The 22,086-nt window shown below is 42.1% G+C and overlaps 1 protein-coding gene across 1 annotated transcript; it reads left to right on the top strand.

Annotated features, from left to right (window-relative positions):
* The first annotated feature begins 1,306 nt into the window (after positions 1 to 1,306).
* cs (citrate synthase) lies at positions 1,307 to 22,006 on the top strand. Its single transcript, XM_030769881.1, has 11 exons — positions 1,307 to 1,441; positions 7,986 to 8,036; positions 8,218 to 8,325; positions 9,111 to 9,176; positions 10,255 to 10,386; positions 16,674 to 16,862; positions 17,157 to 17,356; positions 19,425 to 19,554; positions 19,888 to 19,989; positions 20,413 to 20,622; positions 21,584 to 22,006. Exons 1-11 carry the CDS (start codon positions 1,391 to 1,393, stop codon positions 21,752 to 21,754), a joined length of 1,410 nt encoding a protein of 469 aa, XP_030625741.1. The 5' UTR covers positions 1,307 to 1,390; the 3' UTR covers positions 21,755 to 22,006.
* Positions 22,007 to 22,086: the final 80 nt, after the last annotated feature.

The raw sequence follows: 22,086 nt of genomic DNA, 5'->3' as shown, positions 1-22,086 counted from the left end.
GTGAGTAGTTATGCATATCATTTTTTAAAATGTAGGCCTACTTGAATAAACTATTTCTTTTACAGTAATTGTACTTTGCCAAATTAATCCATTTACTACTATTTACTACGCTCTGCTCTTGGTTCCAAAACAGGTTGTACCACATAAAGGAAATCATAATAAGTTTTCTGAAGTCTGAAGTGCTGAAGGACAATATTGTTGGTAAACGTGAGAAAAAAATAAGCTCTTAAAATTAATTACAAATTCTGCAGTAATGTTCTTTAGCACCTGAATAAAAGTACTGTAATTAAGTGTTTTTACCTATGCTCATCCTGGGTTTCTATGTTTACATGTACACAAAAAGAAGTCTTCAGCAGGAGAAAAAATAATCCTTTGAGTTCATACTGAAATTGTAATGCACAGTGGTAAGATAGTTTATGTCAGATTTACTGATATTTTGCGTCCCTGGTCCCCAGCAGTCGTTGTTGGCCTCGTCAGATCCACTCCAACATGAGGAGCTTGCATGCAGTCTGTTTGGAATGAATGCCCTGAACATCCTGTAGTGCTGATGATTGTGCTTTCTTTGTTTTTAAAAACATTTTTCTCCCAATAAAGTATGAAATCTTTGTTTAGATCACGCCTGGGTATGTCCATTGTGAAAGCTCTCCAACTTTAGCATAAATTACAACTGCTTTCAGGAAGAGTTTAACTTTGTTTATGTAGGGCCCATATATGTATATATGCGTGTGCGTGTGCGTTTGATCGAAAATTATTTATTTATTTATTCACAGTTTGAAATGTACTGTACACATTAAAGAAAATGTTTTAGCAAAAATGCCCAAAGTGCCAAAGCTCGATTTTAAATGCACACATACGTCAAAGAAGTACTTCTCTTTCGATAAGACAAATTATTTAATTAAATAAAAAATGACCGCCTTGTGAAATAACAGAAACACAAAATGCCCGTGACAATCTAGATTTTATGCTCTAATTTAAGGCATTGTTCTATTTACTCATTCATTCATTGGTTCATTCACTGTAAATTTATAAACTTACAAACGACAACATGCGCATTTTCTTTTCGAACAGGCATTTTAAAGGATACCTTTAGCTATAGTTCAATCAAATGTTGTCATCCACAGTACATACGCCAATCGTCTTAAAAAACGAAGATAACTACATCCAATCAAATCACTTATTAAGCAGAGCTGGCGAATCTCGTTGCTTTTCACAGTGACCATACCAACAGGCCCCATCCAATCCGATCACGGTCTACTTTTGGGCCTGAGTCCCTCTTCAACCTTCACTACGACCACGGTATCCAGAGGGGCACCTTCAACCAGTCCTGCGGTGCACCGGCAACAGTTTCATCAGTAATAATAATTAATATTTATATACACATATAGGCATCATGTCCTTTCTAACCGTTAGTAGGCTAGTGCCAAGGCTCCTCAGTTCAAAGGTAAGAAAAAACTGTTCAGCGGTTATTTCTCGGGAGGCTGAATAGCTAGCTAGCTGCTCGGTTAGCGAGTTGCCGTTGGTTCAAATAGCTTAGCTTGTTAGTTCGTGAGTTTACGTTAGTCCTTTCAGAGCACAATGATAGCTCAGAAAGATACTTATAAAGATGAATGTTTGTGTCATCGAAAAGCATACTATGCAAACTGGAAAGTACTTTTTTCTTTTTATTTATTTATCTCATTTTGTTTCGATATTTATATCCCGCAGTGAAGTTAGCTGCGCTAATACGTTAACAGCTAAACTGTTAACCTAATTAATTCAATGGACATAGTTCCAATCCTAGAGTTATCTTAACTATCTGTGTTAGTGCCTTTGAAAGTTCAATTTTGTCCATACCACCATAAAAAAGTTCCGTATTGCTTGATTCATATCTTGCATTATTTAGCTACAGCACATCAGTCGTTATGTGTTCAAAAGTAATCTCTGTTACATTTGTCACCCAGATGGGAATGTCTTTGCCTTAAAATGTTTTTATAAATATTCGGGCATTATTTCAGCATTACGTGAGTGTTTAGTCATTTTGTTCGTTTTCGCCCCGTGTCTTCTGCAACATAAAACTAGCTGGCTACCTGAGAAGTGACTATCACTTTTAGACTTATTATGCGGTCATGGTGATGTAGGGGCCATTTTTAGAGGATCACTTAAAAAGACCGACGATAGACCAATAGAGGTGGCACGAAACTACTCTTAGGTTGTCATTTCCACGTCTTATTGTATGAAGCATGCTAACCAGATAGAGTTTAGTAAGTACACGGCGAATTGCATTCAGTGACTAGAGATTTGACACGACAGATTAAAACCGCCTCTGACGTTTAGTAGTAGCTGTAGTCCATCGACTGTTAAACTCGTAGTTAGACGTGACTGAGAGGTGAGGTGGAGGCTAAAGTGACTAGCCTCACAGGCTGGCACCTTGGAGCGAGGCCCGTCGGGTAGTACTAAACCTGACGTCCTTACTTTGTCACCTTGTGGGACTTGGACATAGTCTTAAATGTTAACCTCTGTAGTAAACATTTTCTAAATTGAGTTACGCACATAGCCTCTCTTTCCGACGACTGATACGATCTTCAGTCGTTGCATATCGAACTATTACTGTAGCCTTCCTGCCAGCTCAAATAGTTTTGTCACAGCCTGGTCTCCTCATGATGAATTAAAAGTTAAAAGGTGTAGTTACAGGCGACTTTGGTTTGAGTCAAAAGGATGTAGTTGTTAAATATAAGCTTCCAGCTATGATGCTGTGTTTAAAAAAAATATGTTGCATATAGTGACATGAAGCGAGCAGTTGGTTTGATTGCCTCAAGGATTAACCTCACCTGGATTATATTCTGGAGTACATAAAAAGAGAGTGAATGGAAAAATTGCATGCCTGACATTTTCTTGAGCAATGCTGTGTGTCTCCCCAAATATGACTCATAGGATGTTGTGGTGAACACACTGGGACAAAGGTTAAGCAGAAAGGGAGTGGGAAGTTGCAGTGAAAGGTTTTACATGCCAGTTAGCAAAGTGTAAGACAACATAAAGCATTAGTGGAGCAACCTCTTTCTTTGTCTTTAGTGACCTTGACTGAAAAAGGTTCCTCTTCTTTCTTCTACTTGGCACTTGGCTCACTCATCTGCAGAGAAATCAGGTTGATGTTCTGATACGATGAGTGGAATGACCGTTTGAGTGACACAAAGGTGGCCTGGCTTATTGTACCCTTATCATTCTGGGTTAAACAGCTTCTCTGCTCTGAACTTTGTCTGTTACCTGTGTTAACTCAGTGTTAACACTTCTTGAGCTGTAAATGTATTGAATGAGGCCCATAGGGCAGGTTTTGTGATTTTTTTTATTTATTTATTTATTTATTTATTTTTTATGAAGATGGAATGTTGCCGAGAATTTCTGACAGAGGCTCAGGCACTCATGAGTGAAGAGCAGACTGGAAATGCTCTATAATATGTAGTGCTCTTTTCATGATCAACATACTTCTCTCCTTCCTCTTCTCATCACTTCTGCATTATCACTCTAAAAAAATGCCAGTGTTTTGGTCTGCCAAGTTAGCTGTGTAGTTCAGGTGCCCTCCAGTCTTTGAGCATAAGTCACTTAAATGCTGTTGGCGAGATACCCTGGTGCAAGTGCTTGCTGCCAGTCGGTGTTTAGCTCGTGCTGAGGTCTGGTGTTGTTTAGCGACTGGACATAATCTCTCAGTCTAGTTGTGGCAGCCTGTTACTTTACAGCTGTTGTGAAGGTCATTGTGTCAAGGACAAGCCCAGCAGAAAAATGCAATTAGAGCTTAGTTTTGCTCTCATACTCTACTTAAGTGTGAGTTATTGAAAGGGAATATGAATTAAATTTATAAACATTTTAAGAAGAAAAGTACCTAAAGGGTAATCAGGCCAAGTTCAAGATTGACATTTGGCTTTTTTTGACTTTGAGACACAATCTCAAACCTCTAAAAAATGTGTAATTCACTCATGGATAGAATGTCAGTCTCCTTTAAATCTGGCTTTGGGTCTTGTGAACCTGTTCTTACAGAGGCACTGTAAACTGAGGCCTATTACATAATCATCTTCCACTACGTAACAGCCCATCACTGGCTCAGCCTTATCACAGGAGCACCGGCCTCCGGTTGTAAAAGCAGACGAGTCACATTGGAGCAATATTGGCTTAGCAGAGGCATAGCTGAAAAAGGCCCGAGAACGCAAATACTCCTTTTACGTACAGCGCTGGTACCAGTGCTGGAGCAGGTGCAGAGCCGGTGCTGCCTTGGTGCCTTTTGAGAAAGTCTGGTCTTTGTGGTGCCCATGGCTGCAGTTCCGAATCTGTGGAAAGATGATTGACTGAAGTGTTTGGTTTCAGCATGCAGGCCTGTCTGTGAGGCACGCAACTGAGGATTACTGGCCACTGAACAGGAACTTTATAACCCAGCCTGCCTTCACTTTCTCTCTAGCACTTGCTGTGGTTAATCCTTCTCAAGTGTCTTGATCTCAGTTGGCCTGTCTCCTGCAGCGAAAAGCCACCTTTCCATGAACCCTGGCTATCATTGTCTTCCACGCAGCTGGTAAGGCGTTATTGCCGTACACGCCACCTGCCCACACCTGATGGGCACACCTCCAGTATCTCAACCACTGCGCATCAGATTCTGCTGTCTAATGTATAAGTGGTCTTCAGCACCTGATATAGGGAGTGTGTTCATTTTACCCTTGCATTTGATTTTGCTTGTTCATTTTTCTAAGCCACTTTTGACGTCCAGCAGGAGCCTCAGCTTCATTAAGACTCATTGGTGTGTCTCATCTGAGAGAAGTGTTCAGTAAGAGGGCTGGAGCGCTCAAGCAGGCCAGCTGAATGGTCCTTATCTGCTCCTCTGTCATTCAGCAATGTCTTGTAATCCTGTAAGCTATATATAGAGCCACAGGGTTGGGCTGTGTTTGAGGATTTGGACAGGATGAAGAGATAGCCATGCTGATGTGGGAGCTCTTATCACACAACTGGGAGAATAGTTTACATATCTGGTCACATCACAATAAGGCAATGCTGTCTGTGGTCCAGGGCTGGCTTTTGTAGCTAATAGATACAGCTGCACTCTAAATGATTATAGGAGCCCTTTACTGTATGGTCAGTTGCTCAAGCATCACTTGTATGGTTCTCCAAATGCCTCAGTAAATGCTGTCACATGACCTGCTGTCACAGGACCGTGGTGGGGTCATGATCCATCTGTGCCTTTCGTGATATTGTTTATGTAATGTTGAGAGAATTAGCCTGATGTTTTGTTTCAATGATGACTATGGAAACTCTGACAAATTTCCTCATTATTATTATTCAAATATTTTTATTGGCTTTTTAAATGCAAGAGACATAAGAAACATACAATACACACACTCAACGAGACCACAAATGACATCCACAGAGTATAAAGAAAATAACTACAAACAACAACAACAAGTAAATGAATAAATCAATGAATTAAAAAAAAAAAAAGAAAGAAAACCAAGTTATTACACCTATTACAGAGACTGTCAGGTTAATTAGAACAATCCTATGTTTCAGTGTCTCTAGAAGGGAATTCCAAATCAGAGTAGTCCAAAAATGGCTCCCAGACCCCTATAAAACTTTTTGGTTGAGTATTTCAGCTTCTCAAACTTTAAATGTGCCATCACATCCCCCACCCAGCGCCCATGTGTAGGAGAGGTAGCTGATTTCCAATTAAATAAAATAAGGCGTCGAGCCAATAGAGATGAAAAGGCTATGGCATCTGACTGGGTAACTGATACCGCCACCTCGCCAGGGGCCACACCAAAGATAGCAATTTCAGGGCCAGGGCTGATCTCCTTGTCGCAGATATAGGAAAATGTCTCAAATAGACGACCAAAACTCCACCAACAATGGGCATGACCAGAACATATGATAAAAGGTGGCTGGAGCCCGATGGCCTCGGGAGCAAGTTGGATCTACGTCCGGATATATCCTGGCAAACCTGCTTCGAGAAACATGGAACCTATGAAACACTTTAAATTGGAGCAAACCATGTCTGATACAAATAGAAGTTGAATGTATCCTCTTAATTGCCAATTGCTAGGAGTCATCTGAGACCTCATAGCCAAAGTCCTCCCTCCATGCTGCCCTAATATGGTTAAGGGCCGGGGAACCAATCATTTGAATACCATAATGCAATCTACTCACACTTCCCTTTTGACTTGGATCCCCATCCAACCATTTGGTGGGAGTAACAGAAAAGATGAGAAATGCTTCCAAGTGGCGTATTTCTTATATGCTGTAGTCTAGCTGGAGAAATGCATGCTTGTGTAAAACTGTTTTGGCAGGGACAGTATATGTTTGCTGTTCTTAATTAGTTATCGATATCTAATGGCTTAGGATGGCCGATAACCGATATTTGGCCGATAACCGATATTTGGCCGATATTTTGGGCCAATATTCATTTATCATATTTGGATAGTTGCAATAACAAAACTACATAAAGGGAATCATATTGAATTTGTTTGCAGATACCTTTTATGAGAAACAACAGGCAATATACAGATCTAATACTGCTTTACTCAGTGAATAATTTTTCACTAACTTTAAAACAGAAAAAATCTGTTTACATAACGTTGAAAAACCTGATGGGGGGAAAAAAACACTGTTTAAACTAAGAAAGTAGATTAAGTGTTCAGACATCATATTAAAGATTGAGTCTATTTATGTGATTCGGGATAGTTGTGACCACTCAGGGGCATCCAGCAAGAATGCAACGTAGGTGTCCACTTGCCACTCTTCGTTTCCTTTAATGCATGTGTATGGTTCTGCAAACACGAGAGTTCGATACAATTATTACATGCCAAATATTAAGCAACGCTAAAATGCAAAGTAATAAAAAGGCACAGCTGCACTTTACTAGCAATATATATCTTACTTATTGAAACATTAATGATCTGGCTTAAACAGAAGGGATTAAATTACAACATTTCACAACATACAACATCACTATCAGTACTGGGTTCTAATGCTTCAGCATAAACATGTTATGCTGCTGATATAACGATTTTATCACGAATTTGCACAGTCAACAACCTAACTAGGGGGCGGGGTCGTTGTTATGGAACATCAGTCATGTCTCCTATTAACCAATAAGAATATAGGTAAACGAAAACAGGGAGACTCTCTATGCTAAGCCTTTTTAACACATCACATAACACTTCAGTAATCCCAGTTTAGGAGAACCAAGTTGTAATATCAGCAAAACTGATATGAGGAGGCCAATATCGATATGGACCGATAAGTGTCAAAAGGGGTCGATAGTGGCCAATATATCTGCAAACTTGATATATCGGTCGACCCCTATTCTTAATGCAGTCGGCAGGAGGTAATCCTGGGGCCATCGGGGCCCATCCTTAGTGTGACTCAATGCTACACAATCCTATACTTAAAGATGATTATCAGTGGAATGGAATGCAGTTCAGCTGATTATCTCTCGAATGTAGGCTAAACATCATGTTGGTATTCTCTGCTTCTCGCATGTGATATTGGCAGTTCTGAACAGGTGCTGCAGTTCTTTCATATTATAGCTTGTACTTATACCACTGTGGGAGGTGGTACTTGTGCTGTAAGGTTGTAAAACAAAGCTGTGGGGCTTGTTTTTTAACTGCATGATTAGTTGGAATGATGTTGAATGGGGTATGCTAGAGAGTTGAGCACAAACATGTTGATATGTATGGAGGTACTGTTCACAGTGAGAGATTGGTCCCAGCTCTGTGTTAATTGTTACTGATTGGCCTGTTCTATTGGCACCCAAAGTTTTCCAAATGCTGAAAAGTGGACTTGCATGTGAATTGGTGGGAGAATTGTTTAAATGTGCTATTGTGAGTCCAGTTAGACCTGTCTGGAATGTGAATCTAAACTGTTGCCTTGCCAACTGTTGCTTTGTTAGCTATTCGGTGGTCAGGTGCTTCACTGAGTTCAATCAGATTAGACATTATTTTCCTTAATATCCTTTTTTTTTGTTGTTCTTTTCCTAGAATGCAGCGTGTGTCCTTGTGGCTGCCAGACACGCCAGTGCAACAACAGTAGTAAGTATCATCACTACATTGTGTGTCCTTCCACCTCGGCCTCATTCCCAATTCTCTGCCTTACAGAGCCAAAAAAAAACAGAAGTTTCTCTGGTGTCATTGTCCCTCTACCAGTGATTCATCTGTGTTTTACTCTGTGCATGAGAAGCAAGGCCTGACTTTGACTCTTTCACTGTGACAGAATTTGAAAGATGTGCTGGTAGATCTCATCCCCAAAGAACAGAGCCGGATCAAGAACTTCAAACAGCAGCATGGTAAAACAACCATCGGACAGATCACTGTGGACATGGTGAGTGCTGTGGAATTTGTCTGGAGGCAGTACTAATGCCTTTTGCAGCAAAATCCGCTGAAAAATTCCTCTGCCATTCCTTCTCTGTTGTCTTTTGTGAAATTTTCTAGAAGTCATAAAATGAAATAGTTTGGGCTATCAGGATGTTTGCGTTAGTGTAACATTTGGAGATAAGGTCTTATCGTATGTTCTTGGTCAACAACACTCGCATGAATAGTTAGCCTTAAGCGTGACAGACAGCTAGCAAACTCCCGAGTTCTGATTGGTCCCCTTTCATTTGAAGGTTATGGTGTGACATCACCTTTCGTAGAGTGATCTCTCTAAGTGGATTACACTTCAGACAGTCGTTTTGGCTTTTCCCTTGTTCGCACAGTGATGTGTTTGCTTCAGACATACCATTGTACCAGAGAAATCCCTTAAAGAAGCAGTGAATCCATGATTTAGTCATTTTGAAAAGTTTCTCCTTCCACTCTGTCAGTTATGCTTTGGATGTTTTAAATGTGTGAGTGTGTGGAGGAGTGTGTGATCTGGGCAAACTGTGTGTAAGGTGTCTGTGTGTCTGTGATTGACAGACAAACTGTGTGTGATGTGTCTGTGATTGACAGACAAACTGTGTGTGATGTGTCTGTGATTGACAGACAAACTGTGTGTGATGTGTCTGTGATTGACAGACAAACTGTGTGTGATGTGTCTGTGATTGACAGACAAACTGTGTGTGAGACGTGTCTGTGATTGACAGACAAACTGTGTGTGAGACGTGTCTGTTGTGTATCTGTTATTGACAGGTCTATGGAGGGATGAGGGGAATGAAAGGCCTAGTGTATGAAACCTCTGTGTTAGACCCTGATGAGGTAACTTCACACTTCACCATACATGTGCACGCACATGCACACGGGCTCAAGCGTGCGCGCACACACACACACACACACACACACACACACACACAGACTGACTTACTGACTGAGGCACACTGACACTTCACCGAATCCTCACACAGATACACTGACTGACTGAGGTAAGACCCACACTGACTGACTGAGGTAAGACCCACACAGACTGACTGACTGAGGTAAGACCCACACAGACTGACTGACTGAGGTAAGACCCACACAGACTGACTGACTGACTGAGGTAAGACCCACACAGACTGACTGACTGACTGAGGTAAGACCCACACAGACTGACTGACTGACTGAGGTAAGACCCACACAGACTGACTGACTGACTGAGATAAGACCAAACACCCACACACACTGACTGACTGAGGTAAGACCAAACACCCACACAGACTGACTGACTGACTGAGGTAAGACCAAACACCCACACAGACTGACTGACTGAGGTAAGACCAAACACCCACACACACTGACTGACTGAGGTAAGACCAAACACCCACACACACTGACTGACTGAGGTAAGACCAAACACCCACACACACTGACTGACTGAGGTAAGACCAAACACCCACACACACTGACTGACTGAGGTAAGACCAAACACCCACACACACTGACTGACTGAGGTAAGACCAAACACCCACACACACTGACTGACTGAGGTAAGACCAAACTTCATCAAACACACACCCAGACATGCATTGACTGATAACTGGCACCTGATTTGTACCTGATTTGCATTACCATAGAGTTCAATGAAGGTTATCTTGATTTTGGGGGGGGGGGGGGCTTTGTATAAAATGAGTTCATGTGATTTATTGTACGTGTATTGCTGAGGTAGACAAAGCATGACAGCTGTAATTAATCCGAGTAAAACCTGCTTAGGCAGTGTGTGAATGTGTAAGGAAACATCTGAGTAACACTGTCAATTAGCCATGTTAATCACTCAGTCCTCTCCAGGCCGAGGTGTGGCCTCATTTACAGACGAGTTTCTTCACTCTGACTCTGATTTCACCTCTCTTCTGGTCTCTAGGGCATCCGTTTCCGTGGATACAGTATTCCGGAGTGTCAGCAGCTGTTGCCCAAGGCTCCGGGAGGTCAGGAGCCGCTGCCTGAAGGACTGTTCTGGCTACTGGTCACAGGCCAGGTGCCTACTGAAGAACAGGTGAGTTGGAGCTGTGGGGTTCACACGCTGTGGGCTGTTTTAGTGGCTGCTTGGAGCTGAGGGAAATTCCACAAGTTGTGAGACTACTCCACGTGTGCAGAGAGAGTGTGTTTTAGTAAGAGAACTAAACGTAGTTTGTAGAGCAGTTCTCTTTTACCCTGAAGGGCATGATGTATGTCATGTGGTAAGTCAGATGGCAGACCCCGTCAGACAGGTGTTACCCACTGTGCTAACCTGTAACACAAGGCCACAGTGTTCCCCAGCTCTTATCAGATTAATCACCACAGGGCTAGATTAAGAGCAGTTTGGGCCAATATACTTTCTGAGGGAACTAAGTTGTGTTATGAATGATGGAGACTGAGTGCAATATTGAGGTCCCTATGGATGCAACCTTTTGTAAATGTATATGATAAGTATAGGCTATGTCCCTAATGTAAATATGGGGAGTGTGAAATGGTAAGCAAAATGTGTCATATTACTTTACAAAAATGTATTGTGTTAATTGTGATGTGTTAATTCTGATTAATAGAGACTTTGGTTAGGATGTAGTCCAGAACAAGAATACAAGTGGGAGCTATAAGGCGCTTTTGGACCGAACGGTTCTAGGGTCTTATTTGATAGGAACTACCCCCTGGGGAGCTTCCCCTAGAACTAGCCTACATACGTTCTAGGGCTTTTTTTCTGTTTGCATTCGCACCGCCAGTAGGAACACTGAAATGACGTTAGCCGGTCGACGGTATAGCAGCTAAGAGCTGTTGTTTACGACTAACCGGGATAGCTGCACATTTTTAAGTACAAATTTAATGACTTTTAAGATCTTTTAAATACCTCCAAAAGGAAAAAAAATACCATTACTGCGGCAAAAGAAATCGACAAACTAGACTACAGTATACACAATTAATGAGTTTTATTGAATTTGAATGACAGAAATATTGAGTACACATTAGATAACATATAACTACCTTCTCATTAACGAAAATAAAACTGTATGGCGATAGACGCTGTCCCATGGAAAAAAAAATGTCCCCCTGCATTTACCACCGCAGTAGCAGTGAATGACTCGATGGGGATAGTACTTTTCAGGTGCTAGCTTAGCTTGTGCCTGACGCTTGCTCCTTTTTCCCTGCCGCAGCCCTCAAATCGTAAGCTGGACAAACACATTCTTATTTTAGGTTAAAATGCGGATCACAGCCACACAAGCGGACACACAAGCACCTACCGAAACGGAGTGTACGCTCCTTCTTCAATGTACAAATATACATTGGACATTGCAGAAATGGTCATTGTTGGGGGATATAAAATACCGGTAAAATAAAACATAAAAACCATGTGTCCCTTCCTACAATTAGACATTTTAAGACATTTTTAGACATGAATATCAAAAACTAAATGTAAGACGTTCTAAGAATATATATATATATTTTGCACGGATCTTTAAAAATGGCGGTTGCAATCATCGTATACTGCAATCATCGTCTGGACCAGTGGCTGTACACCTACGTCACAAGGTTCCTATTGCGCTGCAAAAGTACCTACCCTGAAGTAGGAGCTAAAAAAGCCCCTCAAAACGGCGTTCAAAGAACTATAATAGTTCTAAGTTCCTGCGGTGCAAACACGCGAAAAAGGGGGTACTTTCTCCAACAGTTCTAAGAACTATGGAAAAGTTCCTCCGGTGCAAAAGCGCCTATTGGAAAGCAACAGGGGGTAAAGTTACTTCCGGTCAACAATGCCTACGCCTCCGAAGATGTGTGTCTCTCTGATATTCTCCAGATCTTTGGGAAATCTACCAAAGTTCCGGCTCTTACAAGTTGCTGAAACAGTGGATATATATTGCAAAACAAAACGATCCATACTGGATCATGGATGTAAACTGCTCCTTGAACAGCTTATCTTTCATTATGATAGTAATGTCAGCTAGCTATGGAGAGATGGCTAACGTTGGATCAACCCACCTAGCAGCTTGCAAATGCACTACAATAAAGCTGTGTAATGAAATTACCCAATTGTTCATTGTCACAACATATCCCATGATAGTTCAATATTCATTCATGTTTGTTATGTACATGTTCCTTTTTGGTATAGTATCCAACATAGTAGACGGTAGTGTTGTAATATGAGCACGGTGCTAATCTGTTAGGGGGCAAAAGGAACAAGAGTGTCGAATAAATTATTGTTTGCATCAGTCTGTTGAAGGAGATGCTTTGGCTAAAATAATATTGAAAACACGCGCAACAAATGGCTATGGTTTGTAAACAATGTAGGGGTTGCCGGGGCTGTAGCCCATACCACCCATAATTCCCTGCTTGACCTCACAGGTAATCTGAACCCATTTCTCAGCTTTCACTGTAATGGTATTGGATACAGCAGTGAAACCAGATACAGTGATGACGCAACTTCACCAGAAAACCTCAGAAAACAAATTCTAACACACTCTCCAACTCCGTCCCTAGCAGCGGCTCTCTAGCAGCAGCTCGCTCTAGCGGGTGTTCCTACCTGCATAAAGAGACACCATTCTCTCTGGCTGTGGATTCCTTCTCTGGAAGGGACCCTCCCTGCCTGAAAAGACACCATCTCTCTGCAAAAGAAAAGAACAAAGAAACAATGAAGCGGGATATTTGTACCAGACTTCGGCCTAAGTTTAATGTACTTTCTCTTGCGCAGTTGTAACTTTAACTTCACCGGTTAATTATACTGTAACACACGCAGTGTTCAACAGAAGAAAAGGCGACCAGATCCCTTTTCATTTCTTAAAACGTCGACGGACTAAATCAAGACCCCCTCAAGATCATTGGACGAGCGACGGAGCCCCGAAGATCTTCAAGTGACAAGGAAAAGAACTTCTCCCTGGACCTGTGCATAGTACTGCTCATCAGACAACCAAAGACGCATCTTCAGCTGCCACGCAAGAGTGATCCAATGTAAGGCTGGCATCTGGGCACACTTTAGTCTTAAGGTTGTATGTAGTTAACGTGAAAAGTGTTATTTGAATTTTTTTATGATTTAAATGTACACACTGTATTTCATGCACAATGCGATTTTTGGCCGCTTGTTATTTTCTTTTGTTTGTGACTTCTGAAGTGTAGATCTGGCATGTTTTCTTTCTCTCTCTCTAACTCCCTTTGTCTGATCACACACTTCAACTTTGGGATTACAGTGCGAGTTAAGGGTTGGGTACAGTTGTTGGGTTTAGGGCCTACTTGAGACTAGCTCTCAAGTTGGAGATCCTTTGTCTCTCTCTCGCTCGCGCTTCTAGTTGCCCATCCCCACTCTCGTTGGTGCCTAGCACAAACGCTTGCGCACTACATCCTCATACCACACATACCTCTTGCCTGTGCACCTGCACACAGCCTCTCTCCCTCGCTCCTCCTTCTCTCTTTTGTGTGCCTGCGCACAGCCTCTCTCCCTCACTCCTCTTCCTCTCTTCCGTGCGCCTGCACACAGCCTCTTTCCCTCGCTCCTTCTTTTCTGTGTGCAGCTTGGCATACGCCCACATACACGCACGTTCTCGCACACACACACACACATCTCCACTCTTAGGCCCTGGTTACACCTTGCATTAAGATCCGATTTTGGTGATCCGATCACAAGCGGACAGCTCTAAGTACGTCCGTTTACACCCGGCTTAAGAATCCGTGTCTCGAGTCCACTTGAGATTGGATCTCACTTTCCCGCTCTATATGCAAAGAAGCACTTGACCCCTTTCATTGAATTTCAGTTTTGCTTTTTTGATTGGAAATAGTGCTTATGCCATTTGAATTGTTATAGACAAATTCAGTAATCATTGATGGCTGTTTTGGAACATTAAGGCACGTTAAGCTGTTTCCTTATAATGGGCCTCAATGGAGAGGAAAGCGCTTAACGTAAGAGAGCGACCGTACTACTAGGATTTCGATTTTGATTTTTTGACGGGAGGAGGCGTTTGATGAGAGAAATTTGGTGATCGAGAGAAATTTGGTGATCATTGATTACAGTTTTAGAACATTAAGCCACGTTAAGCTTTTTCCACGTTAAACATTGTTTTTAATCAGCGGGAGGCATCAATGCACTTCCCTTGCCTAGTCTGTTGGAAATTAAAAGAAGAAAAAATCAAAACAATATTGATTTTGCCTGTTGTTGTTGCCTGTTGTCGCACTTTAATACAGCGCCGTTGGCGAGCGAATGTGCACATATGCGAATGAGTTCGTACTTCCGGGTAAGCAGAGGACGTTAGTTGAGTAAGCGGTCGTTCAATGTGATGGAATTTGCATTCGCGTTTACACTGCTATAAGAATGTGGTCATATGCGGTCCAGACCACCTCCGAATGTGGAGTGATCGGATCTTGATGCGACCTCAATGCGCATTGGATGCGTTTACACCTGTACTTTTGAGCAGTTGAGCAAAATCTGATCTTAATGCAAGGTGTTAACAGGGCCTTACACTGAATACTTGTACATAGCCTCATTACCATCCTATTACCATTTGTGCTTTGTTCATTCTATTTGCTGCTGATTATTGATTGTCCCATATCAGTATCAGTTTGCCAAGTAGTGCTGATCATGTTAATAAATAGTATCTTTGGAATAAACTGTTGTCCTGTCTGTTTCTGCTGTAATATTCACTGAATGCCAACCTCTGCCATCAAAGAACTCCCGATAGCCTTCGTCAACCTGGTTGTTCATGTGTGCTATAGATTTAGTAGTGTAATTGTAATACATTAGTACTACAATACTCACTAAGACTGTAGCACAGTGTTACAACTAGATTTTTCTATTAATTTTAGTAGTTTAATTATAAAGTATTAAACACCAAAATTAATGGTTAATAACTTATGAGACTGACTTATATGAGACTGATTTGTTAATGATATTGCACCTACATCTTTTGGTGTCCCCGTGTTAGGATTGCTATTGTACCTACAACAAAACTATGTTGTCAATATTATGCACCAATTATCGACAAACAAACGCGACATACCATTTGTTTAGTGCCGAACTCTTCATGCAGTACTAGATAATTGTTATATGACATCTTCGTAGTAACAGTGACTATCTCTGTATGACCTGGGTGATTTTTGCTCATCTTTCAGTGTTAATGACAAACGCACCTTCCTGTGTGGACTAAACAAGCAATACTTTAAAGCAGCAGCAAGCAGTCTTAAACTAACGAGCTAGCTACCTAAAAGGCACGCAGAAACCCTAGACAAACAGCCAAGCTGGCATATCGTGCTGTTAAAGCTTTTTGTGTATATCTATCCTTCACGTACGACGGAGTATTAGGCCCGCATTAAGGGAAAAACAATTCTGAGATTTCGAGAGTAAAGTCTTAATTTAGTGAGACTGAAAGCGTAATTTTGCGAGAATGAAGTTGTAATTTCAAGAGAAAAAAAGTCCTAATATTTTGAGAATGAAATCATAATTTTAGGCTGCGTGTTATTTCAGAGGGGAAATACCAGAAAAGAGCAGCCTTTCACCTGTGTTAAAATGAGAAGCGTGGAGCATCTTGTGAAATTATGCTTTATTGTAGGTTTTACACCTAATGCCGAAATACACACTACATATAATCTGCTTTTTGGGCACATCAGCACGACATTATTACAACCATCAGGCTGACGCCCGAGACAAACAGCAGTTTCCAGAAGTGGCCTCAGGCTGCCATTGACTGTCCTCTTGCCCATTTGTTGGTTGCTAGTAAAATAATTTCCTAACAATTATGGGGTTTTTTTCTCGCAAAATTGCAACTTTATTCTTGTAATATTAATTTTTTTTTTCCCCTCGCAAAGATGCATCCTTATTCTCATAATATTATGAATATTTCTCAATTACGACCTTATTCTCAAAATCAAAGATTTTTTTCCTCCTTAATGTGGCCCTAATACTCCGCCGTATTCCCATGACCATGTCATCAAAATGAATTTGTAGAAATTGAAAAAAGAAGTACAAAAAACGAGTTACCCATAAAAACATACTTGAGATAGCAATAGGGAAGATGGCTAACCGGAAGTAAAGATACCCCCTCTTGGCTCAGACAGGAAAGACTGCCATCATTATGTGAAAAAGGCCTGTTAGGAGGAGTGCAGATTGAGAACACACAGTTACTGGATGCTGCATGCCTTCATTAGAGTAACCTACTGAAAAGTTACCGTTACTTCCACACTGCGTTTTTTTTTTTGGCACTTTTTGGTCTGTCCTTAAATTGAAGTTGTAATAGTGTTAAACTGTTAAAATGCTGTGTAATATTAATGTTGACATGCAGTGTAATGTTAAGCTGTCTTGTAATGTTAATAATGTGAGACTGTGGTTCGGTGCAGGTGAACTGGCTGTCTAAGGAGTGGGCAAAGCGGGCAGCCCTGCCCTCTCACGTCGTCACCATGTTGGATAACTTCCCCACCAACCTGCATCCCATGTCCCAGTTTAGCGCCGCCATCACGGCTCTCAACAGCGAGAGCAGTTTTGCCCGCGCTTACTCAGAAGGAGTGAACAAGGCCAAGTACTGGGAGGTGAGTGGGCGCCAGCGGGAGTCACAGTACCCCCCTGTCTCTGGCCCTCTCGATGGCCTTACACACAACTGGGCAGAGCTCTGAAACACCAGAGGAATCTGGGCTGTTCTGGGCAATGAATTTGAGACATTTTTGTCGTTTCATTTGTTCATTAACCTTTAGAATTAACACACAAGTTAAGAGAGAACCGGGTCAAATAATCGGCTTTTAGAGGTTTTATTTCAGGCACTCATTGTCTATAAGAAAACCCCCAGGCAGTGTCAGGAACTCACTGCCTTGTGTTTCTGTCTGTAGTTTGTCTATGAGGACTCAATGGACTTGATTGCCAAACTGCCATGTGTGGCAGCGAAGATCTACCGTAACCTTTACCGCGAGGGCAGCAGCATCGGCGCCATCGACTCCAGCCTGGACTGGTCCCACAACTTCACCAACATGCTGGGCTACAGCGACCCCCAGTTTACTGAACTAATGAGACTGTATCTGACCATCCACAGGTAATGACTAACACACACGCGCACACACACACTCACACATGCGCACACAAACAGCTTGTGGTGAGCACCTCCCATGTCCTATTGACCTGGTATAAAACATCACACACTCAGTCCACCCCAAGTGTTGGCTATTTTTTCTGTTAATTACTTATGTGATAGAACAAATTTGAAAAATGGTCAAATCAAGGTTTTGTTTGAGCATTCAGCTGTAGCTTTATACATATCATGCTTGCTGTTGTCGTGTCACCAGAATAATAAGAAACTGCTGTCGTGTCACCAGAATAACAAGAAACTTTTTATTTGTAGTAGGATCACAGCAATAAGAAGCTTGTGTTTTCTACAAGGTCATTTGACCTGTTCTAGAGGCTCAGGGGAGGAAAAACACATTATTGTAATGTTTCTGTTACTTTTTTAAAATTCACCAAGAATGGGGACGTTGTGAGAGACTAGCATTTCAGGGTTGACGTTAGCAGGTGTGATGAGCAGGACAGAAGTTCAGTCCTGTTACAGATCCACTCACAACTGTAGACTGAACAGCCAATCAGAGCTTTAAGGAGCAGGATATCTTCCTACTGTGTGCTTCTCTGTGGTTTTTATAAACAAAATGAATGTGTAGTTCTAAAAGCACTTCTGTTATACTATAACATGCTAAAATGACATGGAGGGGAAAAAACAGAATTTTACATGAGAACATGTATCTCATTAGGTTTCAAAACATTACCAAACACTGTGTGTCTTTATCCCTGTAGAGACATCAGGGTTTAACACACTACCAAACATTGTGTCAGGGTTTAACACATTACCAAACACTGTGTGTCTTTACCCCTGTAGAGACATCAGGGTTTAACACACTACCAAACATTGTGTCAGGGTTTAACACATTACCAAACACTGTGTGTCTTTACCCCTGTAGAGACATCAGGGTTTAACACACTACCAAACATTGTGTCAGGGTTTAACACATTACCAAACACTGTGTGTCTTTACCCCTGTAGAGACATCAGGGTTTAACACACTACCAAACACTGTGTGTCTTTATCCCTGTAGAGACATCAGGGTTTAACACATTACCAAACACTGTGTGTCTTTATCCCTGTAGAGACATCAGGGTTTAACACATTACCAAACACTGTGTGTCTTTACCCCTGTAGAGACATCAGGGTTTAACACACTACCAAACACTGTGTGTCTTTATCCCTGTAGAGACATCAGGGTTTAACACATTACCAAACACTGTGTGTCTTTATCCCTGTAGAGACATCAGGGTTTAACACATTACCAAACACTGTGTGTCTTTACCCCTGTAGAGACATCAGGGTTTAACACACTACCAAACACTGTGTGTCTTTATCCCTGTAGAGACATCAGGGTTTAACACATTACCAAACACTGTGTGTCTTTATCCCTGTAGAGACATCAGGGTTTAACACATTACCAAACACTGTGTGTCTTTACCCCTGTAGAGACATCAGGGTTTAACACACTACCAAACATTGTGTCAGGGTTTAACACACTACCAAACACTGCCTTTACGCTTGTAGAGACCAGGGTGTGATTTTAATGTGTGGTTGTACTGACAGAGCTGTCCTCTGTAATGTTCCTCTGTTAATGTAGTCTAACACTCCACATTAATGTAATTGGCTGTAATTACAGGGCAGGGGGAGGGCATGTAGGAAATGTGCCTGTGTTGTGACGCTGTCTGATTGGACCTGGCTCTGCTCTAGTCTGTTGGAGTGGCACTTATTCTCTCTGTTGGCTTTGGTGGTGTTCACTATTGTTAAGACTTGGCAATATGATGGATGCTATATGAGTCATTTTTATTTTTAATACAGGTGAAAGTCAATTCAGTGTGTGGGCTCATCTCTCCAGACCTCTGCTCTGCCCTCTAGTGTTTGCATTGTAAATGCAGGAGCGCAAACGTAGCAGGAGCATCAGAATATACTGTTCCACTTTAGTGGATAGATAACACATTTGCTTTATTCATCTGTAGCTGAGTAGTTTTCATGGGGTTTTAAATTGCATTGTAGTCATAGAGAATGAACTTGTGTACGTGTGTGTTACCTAACAGTGACCATGAGGGTGGTAATGTCAGTGCCCACACTAGTCACCTGGTGGGCAGTGCCCTATCTGACCCATACCTGGCCTTCAGTGCAGCCATGAACGGCCTGGCTGGACCTCTGCATGGCCTGGCCAATCAGGTGAGTGTTCTGTGCTCTCTCTGTACTCTCATACGTATGTATGTTCAGCCTGTCCATTCAGACTGTATTTCTGTACCTCACTGACAGATTCTTCTGACCTCAGTAGCTTCATTTCTTTCAGATTTCGTTGTTTGATCTTAGCTTTATACATTCAAGAGAATACAATGTCCATACAGTGTCTAGTAATTTTTTGTATTGACTCAATCGGAATTGTTGCCAGATGAGGTGTTATACATCATCCTTTACAGCTAGAGCCTAGGTTGGTGATTATTGCTCCACTCAATGAGCACAGTTCCTGTGTCAAACTCATGCATTTCACTTAATGTCCTGTAGGAGGTGCTGGTGTGGCTGACAGCTCTGCAGAAGGAGCTGGGCGGAGAGGTCTCTGATGAGAAGATGAGGGATTACATTTGGAACACACTCAAGTCTGGGCGGGTGAGAACACACACACACACTAGAATCTTCTCTGCTGTTATCTGTTAGCCTAGTACCAAGGGTTTATATTTATTTTGGATCCTCATTAGCTGTAACCGGATGTTTGCAGCTAATTAAGTGCTGAGGTGATTGCTTGTGGGGGCTTGGTTTCCCACCTCACCACATTACTAACGATTCCCTTCTCTCTAGAGCTGTGACCATGGGGAGGGCAGAAACTGCATGTATTAATCTGTGATGGTGCAGTTCTTTTGAAGCTGTTTAGTTCAGTGTCAAGTGATGAAGCTGTTTAGTTCAGTGTCAAGTGAATTTATGCTAATCTGACCCCATTTAGACACATCCTTTGGCATGTGCCTGAAAACACACACACACACACACACACACACAAAAACACCTGGCTGATGCGATTTGTCTGTCTTTGCCCAGGTGGTACCAGGTTATGGTCATGCTGTCTTGAGGAAGACAGACCCACGCTACACCTGCCAGCGAGAATTTGCCCTTAAACACCTGCCCAACGACCCCATGTTTAAACTGGTGTCTCAGCTCTATAAGATTGTGCCCAATGTGCTCCTGGAGCAGGGCAAGGCCAAGAACCCGTGGCCCAACGTCGATGCCCACAGTGGGGTACTGCTGCAGGTAAGACACACCCCTGGTCTGGAGATGATCTTACCCAGATATGTACTGATAGCTGCATCCATTTCAAAACAGATTAACATATCTGTGTGTAGCACATGTTGGGTTCATCTGTAGGTTTGGTGCATTTCAAAGACCACAGTCTCTCAGAAAATAATGTACTAGTTTTTCCTGAGCTGGTAGAACTTTTTATGAGAAGTATAATTTTGATGTGCAAGAGCTCCATCTTCTTTTATAATCACTCAGTGCTGAGCTTCTGTGGAGCTGTCCAGCTGCAGATCCCTCTGAAAGCGTCAGCTCAGTCATGGCGGACAGCGACAGAAGCGGCTCCAACTTTAACTCTAACTCTAGTTGCGGTTCCGAATATAAATGTATCAGTTGCATATTTTGGTGTAATAAGTCTTCATATGCTTTCTTATAGGGCTACTTTGGATAGCTACTTGTTGTACGCGTGTGTTGTTTGTTTTTTTTAACAGAACAAGTAGCTCAACTGATAGCAAACATGTAGTACACTACATGAAAGTTCTCATACTTGCATGCTATACTGTATGCTAGGGTGGGGAGTAGTGTGCAGTACACAGTGTATCCTGTGCCAGTATGCAGTACACTAATATGCCATTTCAGACACAACGCATGTCTCTGTCACTCAAAACAGGTGTGTCCATTAAGACATGCAGGAACTCCAAACAGTTCCCCTTCTTTCAGCCTTTGTCTGGCATTTCACTTTCAGCTCCACATAAACATTACTCTCACTGCCCTGCCAAGACTACATCTCTATCTCCCTCTCTCCCTCTTTCACTGCCTATTTCTCTTTCTCTATCTCTGTCTTATGCTCTGCTCTTTCTCTTTTGCTGTCTCTTTCTAATTCACTGTTTTGTTCTCTTTCGCTGACACATGCAAGCACGCACACACACACACAGACGAACCCGCACTTGCTCATATGTGTCCCCTGTGTGCTTTGCAGTACTACGGTATGACGGAGATGAACTACTACACGGTGCTGTTTGGTGTGTCCCGCGCTCTGGGAGTCTTGGCTCAGCTGGTATGGAGCAGAGCTTTGGGCTTCCCCCTGGAACGCCCCAAGTCCATGAGCACTGACGGACTCATGGCCCTGGTGGGGGCCAAGTCAGGCTAGAGTGGGAGCAGGCTGGCAGAAGGGAGGAGGACAGGAAAAGGAGGAAGAGGAGGATGTGTAATAGTGAAACACAAGCCCCTGGGCAAAGGGATTCAAAGAGACAGTACGCTTTTAAAGATGATCCAAAAAGGGCCTGTAACCTTAACATCCACACGTTCATCCACATGCATTCTCAGATCAGACCTCTGATAACCAAAAAATAAAAACATGAGTTGTTTGTCCACTGTTTCTCTACATTAAAAAGGGAGAGAAAACACTGTGTGAAAAGAATATGCCCAAATGTGTTTCCCAGTTTTAGTAATACAGAGTTTTCCCTCATTTGCTATGTTAGG

The sequence above is a fragment of the Chanos chanos genome, chromosome 3, assembly GCF_902362185.1.
Source record: "Chanos chanos chromosome 3, fChaCha1.1, whole genome shotgun sequence".
NCBI lineage: Eukaryota > Metazoa > Chordata > Actinopteri > Gonorynchiformes > Chanidae > Chanos > Chanos chanos.
Note: the sequence above shows the minus strand (reverse complement) of the source record. Positions and strands in the feature narration are given on the sequence as shown.

What these genes read in the sequence shown, in the direction of transcription:
- cs (XM_030769881.1), top strand. Translation starts at nt 1,391, where the DNA reads ATGTCCTTTCTAACCGTTAGTAGGCTAGTGCCAAGGCTCCTCAGTTCA. An exon ending in AGGTGCCTACTGAAGAACAG is followed by an intron (nt 10,387 to 16,673) that starts GTGAGTTGGAGC and finishes GGTTCGGTGCAG; the next exon opens with GTGAACTGGCTGTCTAAGGA. An exon ending in ACAGTGGGGTACTGCTGCAG is followed by an intron (nt 20,623 to 21,583) that starts GTAAGACACACC and finishes TGTGCTTTGCAG; the next exon opens with TACTACGGTATGACGGAGAT.